The 25732-nt window shown below is 53.0% G+C and overlaps 2 protein-coding genes across 3 annotated transcripts in view; one reads left to right on the top strand and one right to left on the bottom strand.

Annotated features, from left to right (window-relative positions):
- Nucleotides 1–25732, bottom strand: part of TG (thyroglobulin) — a 202785-nt gene that overhangs the window by 40876 nt on the left and 136177 nt on the right. The gene's annotated exons all lie outside the window — the stretch shown is intronic.
- Nucleotides 8570–25732, top strand: part of SLA (Src like adaptor) — a 32693-nt gene continuing 15530 nt past the window's right edge. Inside the window, exons 1-2 of one of the 2 annotated variants that reach the window (XM_037048583.1) lie at nucleotides 8570–8998; nucleotides 20083–20180. In XM_037048583.1, coding sequence (XP_036904478.1) covers nucleotides 20120–20180 — 61 coding nt within the window. In that variant the 5' untranslated portion in view covers nucleotides 8570–8998; nucleotides 20083–20119. Of the gene's footprint in view, nucleotides 8999–19837; nucleotides 20181–25732 lie in introns of those variants that run through there. The other variant, XM_037048582.1, reaches the window with a different exon arrangement.

Below are 25732 nucleotides of genomic sequence, written 5' to 3'. Positions count from 1 at the left end.
CTAGGAGCGGAACCACTGGGTCACACGGTCACTCTGCGTTCAGCCTTTGCAGAAACTGCCACAGTGCTTTCTAAGGCAACGCAGGGGTGGCCCAGGCTCTCCACATCCTCGCCCGATCTCACGCTCATCTGGTTTATCACTATTATAGCCCTCCGAGTGGGTACGGAGTGGTATCTCACTGGGATTCTGATTTGCATTTTCCTGAAGTCGAAGGGTGCTGAGCTTCTTTGCATGTGCTTTTGGGCCACTTGTACATACTCTCTGGAGAAATGTCTATTTGAGTCCTTTGCCGATTTTTAAATTGGGTTATTTGTCTTGTGGTTGAGTTGTGAGCATTCATTAGGTCTGAGTGTTGTTCATTATGTATATGTATTCAGATACGAATCCCTTATCAGATAGATGATTTGTAAACATATGCCCTCATCCTATGGGCTGTCTTTTCACTTCCTAGAAGGTCTCTTTTGCAACACAACTGTTTTTAATTTTGATGAAGTCCATCTTTTTTCTCTGTTTCTGGTTTTGTAGTCATATCTAAAAAACCATCGCCTAACCCGAAGGCCAGGAGTCTCACCTTGCATTCCAAATATACGTGTTCTCAAAACCTTTTTTCTTTTTACCACATGCTGTCAAGCTGTCCTGCAGGAAGGAGGCACCTTGGTATATTTTTATTTGCAGACTTAAGTCGCCCACCGAGTAGCTGCACCTGGAGGGGAGACGGAAGGTGCTAGCTGTGTCCTCAACACTTCACGCACTATTCTCAGTTTGTGCTGGGGAAACCTCTGAGCCAGGGAGCCACACCGTGCCCCTTGTACTAGAGAGTGACCAAGGCTCAGAGAGGGTGCGTGACTTGCCCCAAACCACCAGCTGCCTGGGAAGTGGGTTCAGGCCATTTATCTCAAAGTCATTGTACAACCCACCTTCCATGCCCCCAAGGAAATAGAAGGAAGTGACTCTCTGAACTCCACCTCTTCTGCAGACATTTTGGCTTAGCTACACACTGCCCCCTTTCACTGAAGGCATCACCATGGGGACCCCTCTATGGGATCCTCCCAGGCCAGGCTTGGAAAAGGGGAGGAGCTGGGTCTTGGCTCTGCCCCATTAGGACGGAGCTTGCTCTCCTGCTGCGTCCTCCTCCAGGTTCTCAAAGACCTGACAGAATGCTTTTTCCGTCTATCACAGCACTGCATCTAATTGCCTCAATCACCTCCCGGCTGTCAGAAACCATTTAAATGCTTGGCACTTGAGAAGAAGTGGTTCCACAGGCAAAGGTGTCTCCTTTTACAAGTGATGCCTGAGTGACCGCCAAGGCGACAGCGATGCCTTATTCCACAGGGAATGCAAGGTGCAGGCTCCTGAGCTGTTCTGTCTGTTCTCAGCGAACCATTCCGACATACACCTGGGGTGTGGGTGCCCTTTTAAAATAATCCCATCGTTATAACTTGTAAAGTGCCTAGATGTGTCATTCTACTCATTTATTCCCATCGCTTTGCTTCCCAACTAACATCCGGACCAGAGAGGCTGCTGTAGACACACCCACGGGGGCTCCTGAGGACAAGTTATCTGCTTGACCAGCTGGAAGGGAACCCTTGGCTCTGGTCTGTCTTCAGGCGGAGCTCACCCCCAGCCCCTATGTTTGGCCTCATAAGTTCAGATGGGCTCAGCATTTTCCACTGTGCTGACCACTTCCTGCTCCCATATGTGGTCCAGCTGGAGTGAGGTGTGAGCCCAGGAAGGAGCATGGCCCAGACAGCCTGGGGCCTGCAGTATGAGCAGAGCCTCCTCCCAGACCCCCTGCATGGGCACGCCCAGGGCTCTCGCTGCATTTCTATACACCTAAACAGGTGCATGCCAGATCCCTGACCACTCCGCTCCTGGGACCCATTTCACATCCTTGCCAACACTGTCCCCCTCAGATGTGCCGGGTACAGACAGGTGTGGATTACTGTGCTGTAGAGAAAACGGACCAGCAAGGGCTTCGGGACTAGATCCATCGTAGTGTGCCCTGTACTGACAAAGTATCACTTGGAGCCTCGGTGTTCCCATCTCTGAAGTGGGTATAGAATACTGTCTCAAGGTGTGGCATCAAAAGTATGGGCCACAGGGCCCATCGGCCCAGGTTCAAGTCCAGCTTTCCCTCCTGCTTGCGGTGTGTCCTTAGAAAAGCTATTAACGTTCTCCATGCCTCCGTTTCGTGTATATGAAGAGTGTGTATATTAGTGTACCTAAAGTTAGTGAGGAAATTGGTGTAAAACAGGGATAAAAATATTCTTTTGCGGAGATGAAGTGATGAGACAATGTCTACAGTGCTTACATGAATTAGGCTTCCAGTAAGCAGCAGCAATCATTCAAATCATAATCAATATTTCACAAAGTTCTTGCAAAAGTAGATGAAAGAACAGACTTGAAAAATATAACCTGCAAGGCACTATACAGACATCGGGGATTACTATTTATGATGTTATTGCCACTCCAACTGAAACAAAAAGTAGTGAAACATTCTTCCTCTAAAGATCAGTTTGGGGGTTGAAACTTTGTTCTGACCAAGGATTTCCAAGCAGCCGAGTTGATCGGCCCGCCCCCGCCCCTCCCCCAGGCTGCCCGGGCTCCTGGTTCAGTGGGCAAAGAAAGTCTGGCTGACCATTTCACACTCATCCAGACGTTCGTCCCCAGGTGGCACCATTTTAAATCTCATCAAGGCCAGTTTTGAACTTGGTCTTTCTCACATAACGACAGATTCTGGTCAGTAGTGAGAAAGCACATGTCCCCGAAGCAGTAAGGCATCACGAAATGGAGAGTTTGAGGGAGGTCTGGCCAGAGCGATTCACATTCCGTTACAGATCGTAACCTCCTTTTGGGCTGTGAAAGCACATTGCTGGGGGACTAAAAGTGATCGACACACTCTGTGCCACTGGGCAAGTCCCAGGTCATTCTGGCACCATCTCAGCCATCTCCCCTCCTCCCCACCTGTGGCATAGGACATCTAGGCAATTGAAGAATCTCACCTTTGGGCAGCGGACAAGACAAGGGGGTGTGTGGCTGGACCCCACCTCTTGCAGAGGTTGAGAGCAAGAGCCCTGTGACCAGACTCTGACTCAGAGGCGTGAAAGGACCAAAGCCCTGGAACCCCAGCAGGAGACGCACTCCTGGTGCTGGCAGATCCTAAAATGAGGGGACGACCCTAATGTGCCATTCCATGTCACCAGAACAGCCGAAGGGAATGCACAGGCAAGCCCAGCAGTGACTGTCCAGGTAGTAGGAGAAAGTGGAAGGTCATTGGGAAGGTGGCTTAGGGCAGCAAGGACCCGCTGAGGAATCCAGACAAATGCCCAGGACAATATGGGGGCTGGGGCTGGAAGGCTGGGGCAGATCAGGACTGAGACTGAACTGATTTGAGAAGGGCAAGTTCATCAGCCTTTCCTAGGTACATTTGAGATGGGCCAGGAGATCCCAGGAGGCAGGATGACTAACGATTGGCAGATATTGAAGTTCCTTCCAACTCCAGAGAAGATGCAACTGACATCCTCTCAAAATGAAACAAAAAATAAGAAGGCACAAATTGAACCTCCTGGCTAGCACTGCCAAAGGCCTAGCCTTAGTGGACTCTGCTCATGTTCAAGGTTGAGCTGAACATCATCCCTCCATCAAGGCTTGGGCCCACTGTAATACGGAGAGAATTTCCTTTGTGTTCCCTCCTCTCTGGAACCCCCACCATGCTGCCTGCTATTGTGGTTCACCCCTGGCCCCTGTTCACGGAGCTCCTAGGTGGCTGGGCACCCGTCCCACTTACCCTCATCGTCCTAGAGCTCAGCCTCATGGCTGGCCTGAGGCTAACATTCATTTACTCTAATATTCATTTAAATAAGGCAATGCCTGAGTTAGACACCATAAATAAAAGAGTGTGCATACTAGTGTATCTAGGGGAAGTTAGTAAGAAAAGCAAAACTGCAAAGTTGCAGAGACCGGAACAGGACCCTGCTCAGAGGCCTCCCCAGAGTTTGGGGGAGTCCTGCTTTTCAACCCTCCCACAGCTGAGGGGCAGCGTGGCCTCCCCAGGTGGACGCAGCGGGGCTGGGTTGGGCAAGACCGAAAAGACTGTCCTAGTGAATCAGCAGGCTTGTGCAACTCCTCTCAGCACGGCGGCCAGTGGAAGTGAAGCTTCTACTTTTCTTTTTCCGGAAAACACTCTGTGCCAGGAGGCCCCCCCAAAGGTACGCAAAAAGGTTCTGATGACACAAGCATTTAGGTTCCGCTCCAGCTGGGAGACTGCAGCTCATCCAGATGGACCACTCACTCATCCAGCTTCAGAGATGGTTCCAAAAACACGACCTCCCGTCTCTAGAGGAGCAATAGTGTTTGACCTCTTCCAGTTGATTTTCGTGGTTGGCTTATCATCTTCCCCAGAGGGGGGAGTCAATAGTCACAAAGCACATGCTCTTGTTTAGAAGGCAGCCCAGTTGCATTCATTCACTCATTCATTACTTCATTCATTTAATGGGTGATTACGGATCATCTCTTTGGGGCAAGGCTCAGTGCTAGGCTCAGTGGTCCTGTGTTAGGCGTGTCCCTGCCTTCCGAAGCTTATATCCATGTTGAAAGGGAGGCGTCCATATCCAGTGGACCCCCACCATGTGCCCTGCACTAGGCTAGCTCATCTACATGCATTCTTCCACGGACCCTGAAGACCCGGAAAGGAAATGGGAATAGTAACACTCTCAGGCTCTGGAGAGATTCAGAACACTTTGCAAGGTCACACTGCTCCCCAAACCGCCCCCTCCTGTTCTCGATTCCAATATGCATGTGTCCTGTCCCTGAGGGGCAGGTAAAACTACCAGGGGTATTCTGAGGGCGGAGCAGCCACCTTTGGTTGGGGGAGGTCTGGGGGTACATGTGGACGAGGTGAGCTCGGGATTGGGACTCGCAGGAAGCAGGGCATTCCATGCAGGTAGGGGATGGGCAGTGGCAAAGTACATGGTGAGGAGGTGGGAGGCTGTCTGGGTGCTGAGGGACACAAATAGTCCCTGTGGGGTGTGGGGCCTGGAGGCCTGGTGTAGGGGGACTGTCACGGGACAATAGTGCAGAACAAGCTGTGACGAGCATCGAATGCCAGGCAAAGGGATGGAGTCGGTCATGGGGCAAACAGAAGTGTATGGTGGGTGCTGCAGGAAGATGGGGGCAGGACCTGTCTTGTTTGGGGGAACAGGACTGGGACACCATGGGAGGGCCCCATAGCAGGCCAGCACAATAGTGGCAGTGAGCTCACCCCTGGGGGGCTCCTGAGCTAGACGTGGGTGGTGTCGCTGATCACCTGGGTGACCTAGAGCAAGTAAGTGAAACCCTAGGAGGCTCAGTTTCTTCAGGCGAAGTCCAGACACACAGAGTAATTAGGGAGAGTCAACAGGTGCCGTAAGCAACAGCCAAGTTTCTTTCCTGGCTCCCCAAACATGAGTTCCCTCTCCCTTTTTTCTTCCCATCAGTGCTCCGAACATTGGCAGCCCTGAACCCTGGCATTTAACATTCACTTTACCTGGTCCTTCTTCCTCTTCATCTTCTCATTGGTGTCACTTTGGGCTCCACACAAACTCCCTTCCCGGGTGACAGTTCTCCTTACTGTCCCTGTTCCCTCAGCAGCTTTCTGTACCATCGCCTGCTTGTTTCTCTAGCCCTGACCCTATAGCTGTGCCTGCACATAGCAGGTGCTCCACAAACACTTGTTGAAGGAATGACTGACTGACTGACTGAATGAATGGGTCAGTACTGATCCAGCCAGAGAAGGGGCACAGACTGGGCTCTCACAGAACTTCTAGCTCGCATGGGAACTTGTGAAGCCCTTGCTGGACACAAGAGTCCCATCAGCCACTCTATGGCACCAAGAACACCTTGTGTTCAGTCCACGCCCACTGCACTTCCCTCCTGAGTGAACTAACTTACCCCTGGTTCTCTCCTTTGAGAAGGAGTTTGCTCATTCTTGAGGTTGCCTTTTTCATCTTCTAACCTTTCCCACGTTTATATAGAAAGAAGAAAAAGTACTTTGAGTAGAACTGGGGATCTGTTCATACTGGACCACATTTCGGGGCTTACTCACTGCATCCCTGCCACACGACGCCAATTGCCCTGAGACTGGCAGCTGGAGAAACAGGCTTCGTTTGCTGGGGTGAGGACACCTGCCATAACCCCAGCTGGGGAATGTGACATCTGGCTCCTGACTACCTGAGTGTGCAAAGCTAGTTGTTCACACAGCAGAATACTTCATTTCTGTAATTTGAGGACTCAAGCCTCGGACTAAATTGATTGATCTTCAACGCTCAGGGGAGTCCTGCTGGTCTGCCCATGGCCATTACCCCTGCCTTGGTAGCTAACGAACTGACAGAGCCCCTGGAAATCAGGTGCTTTCTCTACCGATGGACTCGCATGTCTTCGTGAGCTCGGAAGCATTGCCTCCTGACTCGTCGCTAGGCCAGGACTGACACCAGACTCGAGCATCCCACTGCGGGGGGACATCCCTTGCCAAACATGGGCTCCAACCTCCACACCATCCTTCTGCATGGGCAGTTTTAAGACATTGTCTAGAACGTACTCTGATTCCTGTCAGTTACCCCAAGACTGAAAAAGGACATGATGAAACATCCAGGCCAGGGGACGTTAGCAGCAGCACCCCAGGTCACCCAGTTCCCCAATAAAAAGGGGCGGAGTGGGTACCGCAACCCTGGCCCCTGGGGCTCCACATTCGGAGCTTCTCCTCACAGAAGCTTCTCCTGCTGAAACCTGTCCTTGGATGAATATCCCACTATGGTCCCTGCCCATCTGCCCTCAGACTTGGTGCTTTCTTAGGGCCCCCGTGTCTCCCCCTCACCCCCCAAAGCCTGTGTTAATCCCGCAGTTCTTTCTGCATGAGTCTCTCACGCCCTGGCCCCTCCCGAGAAGCTCCTACAGGTCTCAGCTGAGGCACCCCCATGGACGGCCCCTCCCCCGCCACTGATGGCTGGTGGGAAGGAGCGTCGCGGGGTCCTCTGTCACAGTGACCATTTCCTTTCCTTCCAGCTGTCACCATGACTGGTGGCTGCCGTAGTTCCATCTTTATCTCACGGTTCCCCAAGAGAAAGCAGGCTCCATCGGCATAGGATTTTTGTGTGCAGCTAGATTCTGGGGCCTGGGACTGGCCCCGTGACATTTCATGGAATAAATGATGAAATAGGGGAATAAATTCAGAGATGCTCAGTAGATGTGTTTTTTTTTTTTTTTTGAGAAGTTGCCCCAAAGCTCACGTCTTCTGACTATTGGTCCAAACCTCTTTTATGCCTCTGTGTGAATTTGGGGGAAAAAACTCCATTTGTAAGCAAATTGCCCACTGGGTCTTTTGCAACATTTCCTCTGTCCGTTCCCAGGGTGCCGTGCGCCCTGCGGGTGTTTTCACAGGCCGTCTAAGGAAGCATCTATCTAGTACAGAGTTCCTTCTAAATTTAGAAGCGGCCCCGATGTTTTCAATTCATCTTCGATAACTACAACAAGTGAGGTTTCTAAATGACTGTCCCCCTCAGCGGCCGTGTCGGCCCTGCTGGGTTGGGCTTCTCAGCAGCAGCCAGAGAGACACAGGCCCGGGTTCTGCTCCAGGACCGGCTGTGTGGTTCTGGCAGATCACTGGACACCCTATTCTGTCATGTCCGTGAGGTGGGGCATTGTCTAGGGCTCTCAGAAGCGGCCCCAGCACACCCAGCTCTAGCAGACAACTCCCAGGCCCGGAGTGAACATTTGGCAGCTGCTGCCTCTGCCACTGACAACCCCGTGCACTCCAGGCGCCAGGGTTTCCTGCATGAGCCTGGCATGTTCTGAACAGGGAGCTGCATGTTATTATTTGTAAAAGATTTAACCCCATCAGAAAGTTGAAACGCTACAATGCACACACGCCCTTCACCTAGATTCCTCCGATGTTATTTCCTCTGATGTTATTTTGCCACACTTGCTTTCCGTCTCTCTCAGGTTCTCTTTCTCTTTTTAAAATGTATAGTTTATATTTGTTTCTTTTGGTGTACTGTTTAGACATTCTGATGCCTGACCTCCAAAGACATCCACATGCCTCTCCTAAACCCAGCACGTTCTCCCACATAATGACAACGTCATTATCATACCCAAGGAAATTGGTGCTGCCACGCTATTACCTAACACGCGGTTTATACATCTGAACGCCGCCCCACCGTCCCAATAATATCCTTCCCAGTCCGTCTCCCCTGAGCACGCATTGTATTCAGTTGCTGTGTTTTCTTAGTCAACTTGAATCTGCAACCTGTTTTTCATACCCCTCCTAGTTTCCCCTGGTGCAGCCCAGCCAGGGGCAGTGTGCCTCGTCCTGGGAGGCTGGCGGGCAGCTCCTTTCTGTAGAGGGGCTTTGATGCTACTATTTTAAGCCTCTGCCCATTAAAACCTAGTCCACGGCAGAGCGGGGCCAGAAGCTCTGCTCCGGGGCCAGAAGCTCTGCTCCGGGGCTGACTTGGCAGCGACCTAAGGAAGCAGAAATGATTGGGAAACCCAGGAAAGAGAAGCTGCCACTCCTGGGACCCAGCGAGTTCCAGGGGCCGTGAGCGCAGCCCCCCGGCCTCTTCTGCCTTTTAACTTGAGACAAAAATGTCCCAGGCTCTGAAAGCCGGAACGTGGCCTGCCCTTTCAGAGGAATCCAGCTGCCCATGCTCCCAGTGCCTTGCAGAAAACTCCCTAATGCCGCTCTCTTCCCTGTCCCTGCAGAGAGAAGGCGGCTCAGGGTGGTTGCTGAAAACAGGAACCTGCCCCTCTGCGAGGCCCGCGCCTTCCTCGTTTCTCACAGAGGAAGCGTGCGGCGTGTGTAGCAACTGCTGCTCTTCTTGATAGCATGGGCTTGTCTCCACCCGTGGGAGGCCCAGCTGCCCGCTCACTCTGCCGGACCGACTGCAGCTGATGCAGAGGCGCTGACGGCAATCCTGGCACCCCCGCGTCAGCTGCTCCCAGGGGAGACCATGTCCAGCCTGTGAAGGTACCTTGGGGGATGTGGAAGGGGCCAGGCAGGGAGTGACATCAGGAGCCCTTAGATACACAGCTGGCAGTGGGGGTGACTTTGGGGAGACAGAGAAGCTCTTGGTGAGAACAGGCAGGGCACCGTCTGTGGGGAGGCCCAGTGCCTCACTCAGGGCACAGCACATCCCAGCTGCTCAGTGGATATTTGATGCATAATTACACGGCCCAGAGGGCTGGGCAGCTGGGGCCAGCACGGGCCCACCCAGGGAGGCTTTGAGGCTGCAGAACAGCCTGGCACACAGAGGGCTTCTTACTAAGGACAACTGCTGCTTGCTGTCAGACTTCTGGCAGTGTGGCCTTGGGCAAGCCAGCCTAACCTCTCCAGGCCTTTATTTTCTCCTAGGTGAAGGGAGAGTAATGGGATTCCATTCACACAGGTATTGAGTAGATTGTAAGTGCTAAGATATGCAAAGTGCCCGCCAGTTTCAGACACAAAGAAGGTGCTCAATAAATTCTATCAGTAAGGCGTCCTGTGGCTAAAGGTACAGAGAGCCCAGAGAGGCCAGTGCTCATGGCAGTGCTTCTGGGAGTCCAGCTGTGCGAGCCTTCTTCGGGGAAAATGCCAACAATAATTGGTATAATGAGTGGTAAATATCAAAGGACGTGCTGTGAGTGTGAACGGGGCAAGGGTAGGGTCGGGAAGGATTTGGAGAAGTAGGTTTGTCTCAGGTATATGGCACATTCCATATTCTTCAAAGTTCCTACATGTCCAGAAGTCCTGGTGTGTCAGGGAAATGACCATGGCTCTGGGCTCAGAATGTCCTGATTTGGGGTCACATATGCGAAAGGTAAGAGACGGTGTCTCCCATGCGAAGTGGCCAGGGGAGGCGCGTTGCATGAAAAGCTATTTTCCTACAGCCCTCAGAACAATTTGGTAAGACTGCAATTATTATTTGCTTTTGACCAACAAGAAAATGAAACTCAGAGAGGTTAAGAGGGTTGTCCGAGTCACACAGCAGGGAGAGGCACTAAGGGCGGAGGTGGGGGTGGAGAGAGTCTCAGCGAGAGTAAGAATGTAAAGGGCCGGAGGGTGCATTTAAGGCAGTGCTCTTCATGTTGGGAAAAACACACCCCATATTCTGCAAATTGTCAGTCTGTGGTTTGCTCTGAGATGCTGAGCCGCAAGCCTCTAAACCGGGCTGCGGCCCTTCCAAAACTGGGGAGGTAAGACCAAATCAAAGCTCCTGTGAAATCTTTGCAGTTGATATTCTCCAGGTAGGAGAATGCTCTTCCAGAGCACTTGATATGTTCTGACCAGCCTACCACTGCTAACATTAAAAACCCACGGGCAGACAGACTGAAACCTATTTGGACTCCAGCACCCCAGATGTAGAAGCAGAGCAGTAAGACGGCTGCATGGAAACTCTCTGACTCAGTGGCCACCCCCTAGTCAACACTCTGGGCCAGCCGCCAACACGCTTTGCAACTGTGGGCAAGTCGCTTTGCCTCTCTGAGCATAGTTTCCTTTTCTTAAAAAGAAGGCCAGCTTCCTCATGTGTCTGTAACAAGATTAAATTATATTTGGCATGTAGGAGATGCTACATACTGAATCATGGCTATTAATATCAGCCGTAGCCCAGACGATGGAAGTACATCAACTTACTGGGTACTTCCAGGCTGTATTCACTGCGATGCGTCAAAGGACACAGCCCCACTCCTCGATTTTCCCAAGTGCCTACTTCCGCGTGCTTCCCCATCTGATACAGTAAGTGATGCGGACCTGGGAAGGTCTGCATTGCAGCAAACTGAAATCACTTTCCTAATACAGAAAAAACTTCCCCACTCTGAATTTTGAGAGCTGGCAATGTAGTTCAAGGGGAGGGTACTTCATAAAGACTTAGAAATTATTCATTCTGGTAAACCCCAGCCAGCTTCCTGCACTCGTAAATGCTGCTCAATTTTAATTTTCCATCTGACATCCAGCAAGAGTTTATGTCCCCCAGCTCCGAGAGAGGCTGGAGCTTAAAAACCTCATTAAGGATCCCCAGCACGTCAGGCCAGACCATTTGGCTCCTGTCAGCAACCCGAGGGCACTGGCAGGACTTTCGTTCAGCCACCATCCCCTTGCTCGTCCATCCCTCCCACTAATAAGTATGCAGAGGCCACACCATGTGGCTGACTCTCTCCCAAGGAAATAGCACTCTGGGTGCAAACCACTTCCTCCCACCAGAGAACCACCACGGGAGGGGGCTCATTTCATGACGGTAACTCGAGCTCCAGACAGAAACTGGGGCCTCAAGGGCTCAGCGACTCACTTCTGTTGTCGAACAGCTTGGCGAAGTCACAGTTCCCTCCTCAGCACCTTCCAGGCAGCTGAGGCTATGGCCAGAGGAAGACTCGGGTCTCAGAGGGGTGCGGGAGAAGCCGGGAGACTCCCAGGCCTTCCGAAGGAAGTGAGGACTGTCCTCCCCATTGTCCTGGGCAGGAGGTGGGGGGAATGACCACCTTGAGAGGGACAGGCTGCCCTGCGCACAGTCCGGTCCAGGCTCCGTACAGACAATGCCTCCCACCACCAAACCACATTGAGTAAGCACATGCTATGTGCCAAGCAGCTGTTCAGACGTGGCTTTTCATTGAGGACTGTATTAGCATGGACTGTGGTCTCAGGAAGTTTATTACCTGGGGGTTAGACACACTTGGAGAAATAGATACATGATGACAAATGGTGGTGTGTAGACCCCAAAACAGAGGTCAGAGGGGAGCCAGTGTAGTCAGTAAGGTCTGTTAGATTTTAATTGCCACACTAACCCTGGGAGGTAGCCACACTCCTTCCTGATTTACAGATGTGCCAGTTCCCCCTACTTTTCCCCACATACCGCCCCCCAAGTCACAGGGACAATCGGCTTAACACTTACAACCTCTGAATACAAATTCCAAACACCCAAAGGGTCAGGACCCAATTCTTGATTTACTGCTGAGCCAATACAGACGGGCCCATCCCCGGAACACCTATTGTGCGCCTGACCCTCTAGCACGCAGAGAAGCCTGACGAGAGCGTGTCATAACAGAGGACAGAGATGCTTTCTGTAATCCCCCACCCAATCCCTATGCCTGACAGTGGAGCAGATAAGGGCTGGCCGGGCTCCAACCCTGGCTCCTCCTCTTACCAGCTGGGCCACCCCAGACAAGTTATGTAAATGCTCTGACCTCGGCTTCCTGCTACTCACGAGGCACAAGGAGAGCGGCAGGTCTCTCTCCCAGGCACCCTGACTCTTTCACGTTCATCTGCTGTGGTTCGTTGCCTTAAGGAACGACCACTGTGTTCCAGCCGGGAGCAGAACCACATGTGAGCTGAGGTCTCTGTCCTCACAGTACTCTGTCACTCATCAAACAATGACACAGACACTTGCTGAAATTATTGTCCTCGTTGAGGGCCATGAATGTGTTCTGAGGAGGGAAGAAGAGAACAGAGAGCTGAAAAGGGAGTGACTGAGGGGCAAGGACCCTGAGCAGGAGGCTCAGGATACGCAGAGGCTGTTACGAGGCAAAATGTTACTGTAGATTTCTCTCTCGCTCGATGCGTGTAGGAGCCACACTGATGACTCGTGTGTGTGGAGACGGCAAAACCGAGTCTTGCCAGGAAACGTGACCTAGCAAAGCGATCCCTGACGTGACAGTCCCTGGACCCCGACGTCAGACCGCCGTCAGCCCGCCCTCGACTCTCCACCCACCCCCCCCTCGAATGAAGCCTGTGTCTTCTAGGGTCCATGTTTAAAACGAAAGGAAAAAGCCTACTTCGACCTCACTGTTTCCCCACGCTGTGGAACGGTGCATCTGTGTCACCTAATATCGAAATAGTTGTCTTTACGGCTGCTTTTCCATTGTCAACGTGGATGGCATCGGCCGAGTTACAGGCACTGTGGGCGTCCAGGGCCTGGCCAGGGGTTCGAAGCCCATTCGCGCAGCCTGATTTTTGGCAGAAAATGTGTTCTGGGTCCAACAGAGTCACAGACAAGGTGGCACTGTATCCCACCAACCCTGTGTCTTGGGGGATTCCTGCGTAGGGAAGGCTGATCTAGGAAAGAAAGAACTAGGGGGATTGTTACTTTTGATTTCAATGAGTGATAAAGCCAGATACCGCTTCCCAGACTCCCACCAGGCCTGCGCAGAGAAGGCACATCCCTGGTCACATGACCTGCCTGTGCAGGGACGAGCCTCGGAGACCCTTGTCACATGCTCACCCTGTAACCCCTCTGACCCTGACTTGGGAAAACCCAGCAAGGCAGAGATGGCTATGCCCATCTCTAAAACAAAAACAACGGAAAGAAGTTTAGCGACTTAATAAGGGGTAAAACTGGAACTTTCCCTGGCACCAGGTTGCCCCAAAGCTGGCTTCTTCCCATCATATCCTAAAATGACCACAAAATGGTTTGTACTTTATAAGATGCTTCCATAGCCTCCTGGCTAGTCTCCTGGGCACCCCGAGGTAGAAGAGCTCAGAGCACAGGCTGATGGACACAGGCGTCAGACCTGAGAGCCCAGCCGACAAATGGACAATAGCTCTCCCGCGGCGGACAGAGTGCCACACGCACACCAGAGCCTTGTCCAAACTCGCTGAGTGTGCTTGAGCAGGCCGCTTGCCCTCTCTGAGCTTTTTCTGTGTAACAACACGAGGACACTAAATTGCTATTTTCCCATCAGTGCCCTAGGAAATCCTAGGATTGGGGCGTGGCATCAGGAGGCAGCAAGGGGCCAGAGTGCTGCCCCCATCACGTTTGGAGCTTCTGGGGCCACTTTCTTAGGCCAGATTTCAAGCCAGCAGGTCTGGACTGGCCTGGCTGAGCAAATCCCAGGGCCTCCTCCACGTGGTTCTCAGGGGGGCCCCCAGCTTTGCATCGGGCAGGAGGAGGAGGCGGGGGCGGTGGTGGGTCTTTCTGAGCTGGCTCCCCGCTCTCCATGGGTCCTGCCCTGCCCGGTGCCCCAGGGCCCCCGCTGAACCGCAGCCTCCCTCGGGGAAAAGAGGACACGGCGGTGTTGGTTGGCGGGCCTGCGGCTGCACCTGCCCCAAAAGGAGAGCAGGGAACAATGTGGGTCACACGGCAGGTGCACCTGTCGAGCGAGGTCAGGATGTGGTGGGGTACCCCCGGAAATCCTGCAAGATCCTTGGCAGGGAAACCAACTGGTGTCAAGCCCTGTCCCAGCTCTTACTGTCCCGGTTGCAGAGTGCTGCGACCCAGGCAGCACTGGGCAAGTCCCGAGTCAACAGGGAGGGTAGTGGGCACCAGTCACAGAGCGGGGATAGTGGAGGCCAAAGGGCTGCGAATCACCATCTGGCCCAGCCTTTCTCCGTTGTATGTGAGGACCTTGAGGGTCAGCAGGGACCTGCTCAGCCTGCGCAGTGAGCCGGCAGACCCCCCAGCCCCTGGAGGAGTCAGCTTTGGTAAATCTTTAGCTATCCTTTCTCATCAAACTTATCTTTGCTTTGGATGTAGTCTGTAATTTAATCCTCAGAACAATCTCGCAGGGCATGCACTTAGACCTCAAGTTTATGGATTTGAAAACTCGAGACCCGGAGAAGTGCAGGACCTTCTCACAGGACACACCGCCAGCCTGGGTGGGCAGTCTCTGGAATCTGCACTCAGTCTGGCCTGCTTTTAAAAACACCGTTCAAGCCCCCCTCATTCTTCCCAGTCCTGTGCATGCATGCAGAAGAAAACCTGGGGATTTCAGAAAGGTGTAAAAAAGAACATGATGAATTCACCTTGGAGACATCTTGGAAATAATTTCCTTTAATATTTTTCTACATGTGGACATTCAAGTTTTACAAAATCGGGATGGTGCAAACACAGCTGGTTTTTCTTTTCTTTTCCCCCGGAGCACGAACAGTCCTTTCAGATGGTGCTATGACATTTGCCCCCTGATCACGCCAGGACACTGGGCAGTGGCCCTGACAGCTGAGATCTGAGCAGGCCACGGCCAGCGTCGCCCTGCTGTCCCTGCCACTCCCCACAGCCAGACTCCCAGGCCTGGGCTTCCAAACTTTGCCGCCTGACATCCACAGGACCCCTCGGAATCTCTGTGTCCCTTGTACGAAAGAGTTACCCAGAAGTTTACCATCCCCGATGGGTGCTTTGATGACTTTTGAAAATCACTTTTCTGTTGCACTCACAGACCACTGGTTTCAGAGTCAGCCAGACCTGGCAGGAACCCTAGCCCTTCCTCTTCTTGGTCCTGTAACCTTGGACAAGCCACTTCCTTTACCTCACCTGCACAGTCGAGCTGTGAGCGACCCAGAGGGCGGCAGCTGTAAAGGGCTTAGCCCCGTGCCTGGAGTAGGGTGAGAGCGGATCTCTGGGAAGGAGGGGGGACCAAGGTTCTGGGAAGGCTGCTGGGCTGGGTTCCAGTGAATGGGAGAGCCCCACTGTGGCCTCCCACGCACGCATTTGAAGCAGATCCTGTGAGTGGGCTGGGAGCCATCACACTCTGCGGAAGACCTTCAGAGGCCGCAGGGAGGACTGAGCCCCTGAGTGGGTGTTCATATTCCCACTGTCGCCATGGTTTTTCAGCTGCCCCTGGTTTTACTAGAGTCCAGACCTGCCTGCTCTTGGCTGAGCGTCCTCTGGCTCCCTCCCCCTTCACCTCTTGGCACACTGTGAAGTGGTTCACGCCACCTTCCATTCCAACAGCAAGGTCCCGAGAAGCCTGGCCTCTGTGTTTACAAGATAATGCAGTGCACACGCTGACAGGAGCCCTGGGCTGGTCCGGCAGAAACCTAGCCGGGCGGGCACATCCCACATTCCTGCCGGCAGCTCCCTGCTGGCTGTGACCCCTCCGTGCTGTGCGTCCCCTCTCATGGTGGCCCCGCCACTTGCTGACCAGAGTTCTTGGTGATCTTTGTGCCCCTGGAGAGACAAAGCGTGGCCCTGGACAAAGGACACGGGTTCTGAAGTCAGGAGAGGTAGGTGGGCCCCCGTGTTTCCAGTTCTGGGAGCGTGCACTGCTGCGCTCACTGGCTGACCTCCGCCGGAGGAGGTCAAGGAGGAACCTCTGCCCTGGGGGGCACTGGAGGAGGGTTAAACGCAGTGGCCACTGCTGACTGCCCACCGGGGGGTTGGTTGCAGAGCACACATGAACTGCCTCCCCTGATCCTGACAGAGAAAGGCACGGTTTGCTTTGTCTAATGGGGCTTCATACGAAAGGGATGACAGTCCTTTTCCCTTCTTAATAACGTTCCAAAAGTCACTGAGTCCTGATTGCTAGAGTCAACTCAGTGGCTCTCTCTTTGAAGAGAGTCTTTCCACTCATCTCATTGTGCAAAAGGAGCAAACTGAGGCCCAAGTTCACGCAAAGAGCCTGCGTTGGTCCACAGGCTGGGGGGAAATAAGAGGCAGAGACCCCACTCTGCTCCTCGGACATCACAAAGAGAAGGGACAGAGAAATCAAGAATTTTCAGCACCAGAGCTAATTAACTCATTTCTCTTTTGTCCTCTCCTCATTGTTTCTGGAAGCAATTATATCCCCTACTCTCTCCCACCTCCTGCTCCTGCACAAAACTGTCACAGATTAAATCAAATTGTTCAGCCATTTCATTAGCAAGACTATGGCTCTCATTCTCTGGGGCATTTTCCACTCTTATCCAATAAAAGTCTTTTCCAGAGAAGTTAACTCCTTCCTGGAGGCTACAGGAAGCCAGTGAGCACTACTAAGGGGCTGGTGAGCCCGATGGGTTTCTCTGACCAGTGTGGGATGCGGTGAGCTTGGGCCCCGGCCCCGGCCCCGGCCCGGCCCTGGCCTGCACACCGACTGCCAGACAGACAGGAGAGGGAACGTGTCAGAGCAGAAGACCCTAGATGCCTAGGACCTACTGCACCCTCCTCATCTCTTGACCCTGGGTATGTTTCTTTTCTTGGACGGTCCTTAGCTTTCCCAGCTGAAAATGGCAAGTTTTGAGTCTTTTTGGTCCTATGCTAGAGTCCATGGATCTCTCAAACTAGCATGCAGATGTTTGAGGATCACAAAGCCGTTGGAAGAGAGGTGAGGTCAGAACTCACTTGCATGGGTAACCAAGGCTTTCCCGAGGAGCGTGCAGGGCTGTGGCATAAAGGAAGGAATGGGATGGACCTGGGAGCTGGGGTCACTACTTGGCAGTGACTCAGAGGAGAGGATGAAGCAGGAGGGAAGAGAAGACAGGCCAGAGGGACAGGGCCTGGGGGTGTCTGGAGGGGTAGGGTCGGACACCCCAAGCGGGTGCCCTGGGCGCAGGGTTAAAGGAGCAAGACTCTGTCTTTGCTGGTCTTTGATACCAAGTGCCAGGCTATAGGAAGGAGGATGGCACAGTTAGGAGAGTCAGGGGGCGCAATGCAGTGTGCTGTGGTGCGGGACACGAGAGAGAATGAGGTGGGGGAGGCCTGTGCACACAGTTCAGGGTCATCTCTGCATGATGGGCCTGCTAGGACCTTGCTGCACAGGCCCTTGCAGCTCTGCAGCAGGCAGAGGCCTTGGCAATGACAGAAGGGGGATCTGGGGGACAGGGGTGACTGGTGGGCTCCAAGAAGGCACTGGGAATGGGACAGAGATGGAGGGAGGCCTCGATGGCACATCTGTGTCACTACTCCGAGTCAGAGGCTGCTGGCTTTGCTCCTGCCCCAACACACCTAAGGGGGTGGGACCACAGGGGCCTGCCTCTCACGAGGTGTGGGCTCAGCATCCCGCACAGCAGACCCTCGGGGAGTGTCTGCCGCACTGCAGGGGAAGAGGCTTCTGGTTGCTCTACCAGGCATGGGTCCCCAAGCACACTTTCAGAGCACTATTTTTCTTGACTTCACGCAACAGGCTAGGGGCTGGGGACAAAGGAAACTCGTCCCTGCCGCTGAAGCCACGCCGACACTGTGAAAGCCTGCCAGCCTGCTGGGAAGGCCCTGTCGGAGTCAGAAGTGTCCCCTCAGCTGTATTCAGGGCAGGGCAGGCAAGATGGAGAAAGAAGTGCCCAGCCTCACGTCAGGAGAGGCTCACCCTCACACCCTGCCCTGATGTTTCTGGGCATAGTGACCAGTGCGATCAGAGTAAGATGGAATTCTTAACTTTGAAGGTGAGGCCCGTTCCAGCCACACCTTCTATGGTGCAGAATGAGCTGACAGTTTTTGCAAACTGTAATTATCTTAAGGGCAGCATCTTTATATTATATTACTTTGAGTTATAACTGGCAAATGGTTCATATAAATATTTGAAATATATTCGCTTCCAACAACTCTCATTTTGGCTGTCCTCGTTCCCTAATACGAGAAGCATCCCGCCTCCCCCCTCCTCCTCTCAAAATGAGGAAGCGGTGCAGCCTTTGAAGAGCCTTGCTGGGAGAGCGCAGAGTGCCCCACAGTGTGAGGGCACAGTGCGCGGGGGAAGGCTCTGAGGCTGCGTGGGGTAGGACTGGCTGACTTTTGGACCCTTTCAGATGCCTAAGGCCTTGACCCTAAAAGCAGACAGGGAACGGGAGGCTGCTCAAGTCTCTAGATGGGCCGTGCCCGCTGGGGGCCTGTGGTAGCAGCTCTCCTCTCTGTCCCCAGGAGACCATGCTACAGAGCCCCAGGCCTGGCCTCTGGGCTTCAGGCAGCTGGGAGGATGGCTTTATTCTGCAGTCATCCAAGTCCCCTTCTAAAATCCTTGGGTGAGGCCCACAGTCTGAATGCTCATCCTTAGAAACAACCAGAAAAGGCACTTGAAATGGCAATAACTCACGTGGGTTATTGTTGGGCCATGGTAAGTGTTTCTCATGGTTTACACGTTAATTTTGCAGCCACGACCCAATGTCATTTTCTTATTATTCCCCACAACAGGCAAGAAGAGGTCAGTAACATGCCCAAGGTCACCTAGCTTGTGTGTTCCCATACAGAACCTGAACCATTATGGAACAAACCAGAGATTTAGCACCTGTGGTTCAAATCCCAGCCCCATGGTTACATGCTGTGTGACCTTAGATAAGTCCCCTACCTTCTCTGAGACTCCGTTTCCTTCACTGCATTGGGGTTAGGATGCAGGGACTTTACAATAATCAAAGGTATACAATGACATCTGTATAGATTTCACTATACAGTGCAATAGAATGTTCCTCAACCATAGAAAAGAATGAAATTGTGCCATTTGCCACAACGTGGATGGACCTGGAGGGTATTCAGCTCAGTGAGATAAGTCAGACAGAGGGAGACAACGAGCATATGATTTCACTTATATGTGAAATCTAAAGAACAAAAAAAAAAAAAAAAGCCAAACCAAAACAAACTCACAGTAGAGAGAATAAACTGGTGGTTGCCAGTTTATTAGGAGGGGGGTTGTGGTGGGCTGAATAAAAGAGGGGAAAGGATTAAGAAGTACAAATCGCCAGTTACAAAAATAGTCACTGAGATGTAAACCAGAGCATAGCAGATACAGCCAATAATATTATAACTATGTATGGCGTCAGGGTGATCACCTCGTAAGTTTTATAAATGTCAAATCACTGTGCTGTACACCTGCAACTAATACAATATCGTATGTCTACCAGCACTGAAAAACAACTTTTAAAAACGAGCCAACAGGTATAAAACTGTGACGCATGCAGCAAATTCAAGGTTTTATTGTGGGGCTCTCCTTTTGCCCTGTTAGAGCACGGGAACTCAAACAGAAGAGAGAACGGTGAGCCGGAAAGCCCCCTGCCCTCCCTGCCTGAGTTGGAAAGCAACACGCAAGCACAGTGCCGGGAGCCCAGGCAGCCCAGGGCCCGGCCTCAGGCTTGAGAGGCCCTGCAGGCCACGTGACCTCCCGAGTCTCTCACACAAACACGGCTGGCAGCTCTCTGTCACCCAGCATGCAAGGGAATGGAAACTTTCGCCACCAACAGCACTTGCTAGCAACTTCCCTCTCTGTGGTTTTTCTCTGTCATTCCCTTGATAAAAGAACTCGCACTGCGTAAATGCAACCAACATTCATGAATCTCATCTTCACATGAAAACAACCACCTTTCAAGAGCGAGCCGCTTGAAACATGAGGCACGATGTACCGTAAACTGAGCCATTCCTCACCCAGCGGGCTGGGCGCGTGGCTGACTGTCTGTGTGTACCCCTTGTGCCGCAGGCTCCGAGCGACGTCCACGGCCCGGGGAGCAAGAGAGATGGGCAACAGCGTGCGATCCACTCCCGCGCCTCCCGAGAGGACTCTGCCCTGCCCGGATGGTAAGTCTGGCTTCTCTGCTGCGGCACATAACTCTGCCCTACAGGAGCTCAGGGAGAAGACCTGGTGACAGGGTTGCTGGCCACCATGTGGACAGAGCGATGGGTGCACACGGGGCCCTCAAGTTGCTCCTAGTTACTCTTTCATAATTAAATGTTTAAAAGTGTTGGGCAGTGGCACCCTGGATGGATGCCGATTTGCTGGCGTTTTGGGATGGACCTCTGAGAAGGGCTGGTTCAGTTCCTTCACTTCATAGGCAGAGGAAACTGAGGCCCACGGCGGGAATATAAGCTCTTTGTAGATTCCCGCCCAGGGGGGTCTGGGCTCTTGCTCACCGTAGACCTGGCCAGCCTGTGCTTTAAGGTTTTCATGCGTATAATGTCATCGTGGGTACATGATGTATATCATCCAAGCTCTGCTCGGGCTTTTGTGATGTGACTTGATAAAGCTGGATGCTAGACCTAGGAAATCTTCCGGAAAATACAGGAATTCTCGTGTTCTATTGGTAGGATCACAAGGGTCAGACGTTCTCGGGGGAGGGCACAATGTCCCAGGTTAATCAGTGATGACAAAAGTCAGCCTTTCCCAGGGATGCCAGGTGGAGCCAGACTCCCGAAGCCACAGTCCTTTAGGGGCTGGACAGAGAGCTAGGAGAAGACACCAGCAAGCAGGAAAGGATGGCTGAGAGTAAGATCCATCACGCTCTGGGTTCATGGTGTTGGTTGCTTCTAACAGCCTGGCTCTATTTGTCGGGCATGGCATTGGGAGACACACTGTATGGGTCCACTAGGGAGTTGGGAAGGGGGTGGCCAGGAGGTCAGGTGATCCACTGATGTCCCCAGGCTGAGTCACTGGAGACCCTGGGACAGTCCCTTCCCCATTTCACAGCACAGCACTCGGGGCCTGGCCTCCCTCTCTTTATGGGTGTGACCATGCCTAATTCCCCATGCCCCGTGAGCTGCAGCTCTGGGCAGAGACGACCACTGGAATGTCTGCCAGGCCACAGCTCAGGGCAGGAGTAGACAGAGCCAGGTGTCTGCCCGGCCTCTTCCTGCTGCTCATTCCATGACTTCCGGGGCCTCTAAAGAGGCAGCCTTCTCACTTCTTCCAAAATGGAGACAGCCAGGTTCTGCACGGTCTCACATCCCCTCAGAGGTCCCCACAGGGGTATGTAGAGACCCCACTGCCCTGCTCGCCACCTGCACCAGATGCAGGCACTTCAGGTGGCCCCCCTTTCTAGCCCAGTAATTATCCCCCCACCCCAGCAAAAGAGGGGAAAAAGAACAGTTCCTGGGACAGAGGTGCTGGAAGTGTGTGATACAGTGGGGTGGGGTGTGGGCCCCTGGGGCTTCTGACAGCAGGGGGCCCCTGCCTCCCAGGCAAAGCTTAGCACCGTGTGGAGCTACCAAGCCCGCAACTGATGGGAGAAAGCCTGCCCCCCCCCCCCACTTCTCCAAACCAGCTCAAGTCGTGCTCCCTCCCGGGTCACGGCCACTGCTGGATAACTGACACTGTAATGCCTCGGGGCCGGGCCCGGCTCACTGGGCACCTGCCCACCAAACCCGTCTGGCGTTGTCGCCTCTCACACTGGGGCCGAGGGGGCCTGCATGCCTGAGCGAACCCCATGAAAACATGGGCCTCCAACACTCCCTCATCTGCCTGTAGTTTTTACATGCAAATTGTCGTGAAATAAGTTTCTCTTTTTCCACTGTGTGGGTGGGAGGTCACCTCGAGAGAGGAGGTGGAGGGTCTCCCCACCCCTCCGCCCCCTGGGTAGAGAATTCCCCAGGTCAGACCCAGTTTGTAATCCAGGCGACCACATCAAGGGCTGGCTTTTCCATCCCCCACCCCTCAAAAGTTCCCCTTGTGCTCAGCCCTAACTAGATTTCCTCTTTCCTCTGACACCTACGAGAACGAGGGAGAAGGAAGCGGTACCACTGATGCCACACGCATTAGCCCGTATTCAAACGCAGCAGAGGCTCGGCCTTCCACGGGACACGCACCTCCTCGGCTCACACTCGCGCTCACTCATCCGTTAGTCTCAGGCACCCGGAGGTGGCGCACGGGGCTGCTGCTTCAGTCCCCCTGCATTCGGGGCCTCCTTGCCATCAGCCAGAGCCTGAGAGTTCCGCACCAAAAGCCCTGTGGAAGGCCAACCAGTAGACTTCTAAGACAAACAAATTTTCCGAGCTTTCAGGGGTTCATTCTTCTCTTAAACCAGAACTGTAACTCTTCTCCTAAACTAAGCTTTCTAGAACATTCCTGATTGGTCTCGTTTCCAGAGACTAACATCACAATAGTCGAAGAGGTAGCAGAACTTGTAGAAACAGGGCAGGTCTCAGAGGCTAATGACCTTGTGGGGCTGCTGGCATGGCGCCCGGGAAGCTGTGGGGCCTTAGGTAAGTCACTCAGCCACCAACGAGGCAAGACTCAGCTCTCCAAGGTCAGAATGACCCCTCCCTCACGGGCCGCAACCCGGCACGAAGGAGCTGGCTGATAAATGTGGGGGGAAGCCCTGTTTTTTCAACCCCGTTTGGGGTTCTCTGATTGCACGAGGCTGTGTTTGAAAAGGCCACCCCCCCACCCAGAAAATTGTAAAGCGGTGGAATGGAGGACACCATGCTTGATGGCTCATTTTCCTCTACTGTTCCACACGAAATGCCAGACGCCTGCCCTGTGTCAGACCCAGGTGGTACAGACTGGAACAGAACCAAGTAATGCCTGTGTTGCGGAGAGACTGCGCATTTCCATTTTATAAAGAAAGAGTTTAGTCTCATTGTTGGGATCTTGTACCCCTGGTCCGTTCTCATCCTCACATGGCCTGACCTAAAGTGAAGCCTCCCTGATGGGGTGGCGGGGGGAGCTGCCACCCCAGCCGCTGCTGTGCAGAACCCCTTTCGGGCAAGGATGGAAACATGCTAAGCAGTGTATTTACATAGCATCAAGGGCGCTGCCCTGGTAGAAAAAGGGGTGGGCGGGGTTCTGGGAAGGAAGAGGGGGGCAGGGAAGTCTCAGACCCAGCCTGGCACATCTCAGGGAGTGGTCCGCAGACCCTGGCCTCAGCTCCTCTGGGAAGCCACCAAATGTGGATTCCCGGGCCCTGCCCCAGGCCTGCTCATCAGAATCCAGTGATGGGTGGGCGAGAGCATTACACTGAATGGTTCACGAGCGATTGGTGCATCTTGAACCCCTAAGCCAGCAGACCACAGACCTAGCTTTTAGTTCGGCCCTTACACGGACACCCAACGACAGACAGGATTCCGTAGTCGTCTGCTGTGTTCTCTGTCCTCGTGTGAATTGGGGATAATTAGTTACTTTCTGCCCATAGTGCTCTAGACAGGAGTCCTGGTGCTTAACCCACAGCAAGTCTCAGTTCTCGCGATGGCCACAGCAGATCGCCACCATCATCCTCTCCACTTCACAGTTCAGAAAACTGAAGCACAAGCTGGTTCAATTATATGCCTGAGGCCAGCTCGGAAGGGGACAACTGGGATTAGAAGCTAGGCAGCGTGACTTTAGAGTCCCTCCCTTCACCCCAACATGACAGGCCAGGAGAGGACAAAAATGGACTTTCAAGGTGCTCATATATCCTGACAGGGGAGGTACTCTCTTGAGAGAGGCAGAGCACGGTCCCCAGATTTAATGGCAGAGCCCTGGCGAGGGACACCACAGACAGGCAGGAGGCTGCCTCTGGTCTCTAACTAGATCTGGATTTCTGCTGCTGGGACATCCGGTGGGTTGAGGTGGGACGTGATCATGTACATCTCCGTGCAGGTCGTAGGTGTGATAGAAAAAGGACGAGTCCTCCACGCCCACAACTTCGCACTGATTGAACGGGGTAAAGGTTTTCTAAGGGAGCCGGCAGGCAGGAGAACATCGGGGCATGAGGAGCAGGGGCGGCAGCACTCGGCTGGGACAGGAGGCACTGGTGGGGGACAGCAGAGTCCGTCTGTGTTCTCTGCTGATAGTCACCCGGTTCTGAGATGGGGCCCTGGACTCCCCAGGTGTGAGCCCCGTACCAGCTCTACAGTCTCTCCACTCCTCACTGTGGCGTCTAAGCACCGTAGGGTCTGCTTGGCCCAATCAGCCCCATTTAACAGATAGACAAACCAAGGCTTTGCACAGAAAACAGCTTTTAGATGACTGTGTCTCACTTTCCAGACCACGGGATGGGACCCACAGGCACAGCCCGTGCTTCGTGGTGACCAACAGAACTGGGCTGACCTTCTCTCAGGCCAGCCTGCCCAGCCCTGTCTGATTGGTTAGTTGAACGTGCATGTGTTTCCTGGGAAACGTACGAAAAGTAAGGCCTGCTTTCATCCCTTCGGGGGCCATGAGCTTGGGCATGACTCAAGGGGGGCATGAGCAGAGGCTGAAATCTCTGACTTCCCGTCCTTGCCCACCCACTCCCCTAAGCTGCTGTGCCAACGCTGAAGCCTCATTGAACCCAGCCTTTGTCCCAACTTGTCAAGGGTCAAGTGTTAACTCGGGGGAACCTGGTAATTCGGCGCCAAGGAGAGCTATGTGGCTTTGTGACATGAACATCAGTTTAGAAATCATAATCTCTCCTGGACGTGTTACAAAAACTCCCCCAGTCTTGGTTTCTTCACCCTTTAAATGAGAATAGACTTTCCCTAATGAATGCCTGCTTTTGCTGGATGATTGCAAACGAGACCTACTAACAGATTCTCAGTATTTCAAAAGCAATAGTAACAGTGCTCTAAGAAGTAATAATGCAATAAAAAGGGAGGGGGCCGTCATCTTTGACCTTGTAATATCTGTGGCTGGTAAGTTCTGCCTGGGTTTCCTTCCTTTTTTGGATTCGTTTTCTATTTTTACACTTTTGTACATTTTGTTCAGTCTGACTCATTTTTGAGTTAAGCTATCAGCAAATATTCGGTGTTTTGAATTTCGTCTTCTGTTCTCACCACATGGAGTTTGTTTTTGGCAGATAAGAATGTTATCAAATGTATGTGACTAAGAGGCTTTTGAGAGTGCAGGCCGCCGTGGCCTGCAGCGGGTCTGGGACTGGAATGGTAACCCGCCCCCTTGCACACCTAGGATGCTGGCAGCCACTGACGGAGGAGGCGAGCTCTTGTGTCCCGACCCGCCCGTGCGAGGCCATTTTGATGTTTCCCATTTTTATACATAAAGAGATCAAGCTCGGATTAGCTAAAAATAAACCTTTTCCCAAATCACAGAGCTATCAAGGGGCGGAGGTAGAATCTAAGACAGGTCTGATGGATTTCAAAGCCCGCTCTCTCTTCTGAAATTTCTCTCTGGATTTCTCTTTTCATTCCCGGCGAGTACTCATTTCATCACTTACTGTGCTGTCTTAGCTCACATCCACAACAACCCCGGCGGCTTCCCCAGCGCTCCTCCAGGTCACTCACTGATCTGGTTCAACTCCAACGCCCCGCTCTCCCTAAAGCCAGGGGCTCCAGGAATATGTGACAATACACTGGAACCTGACAAACGCACTTAGGTGTCCTAGTTGCCTTTGTTGTGCTGCAGGGGACAAAGCTCAGGCATGACTTAGGTGGGGTCCGGCCAC

The sequence above is a fragment of the Sturnira hondurensis genome, unplaced genomic scaffold (assembly GCF_014824575.4).
Source record: "Sturnira hondurensis isolate 20B ecotype Veracruz unplaced genomic scaffold, ASM1482457v3 Scaffold0006413, whole genome shotgun sequence".
NCBI lineage: Eukaryota > Metazoa > Chordata > Mammalia > Chiroptera > Phyllostomidae > Sturnira > Sturnira hondurensis.
The sequence above is the reverse complement of the archived record's forward strand: the minus strand, read 5'-3'. Positions and strand labels throughout refer to the sequence as shown.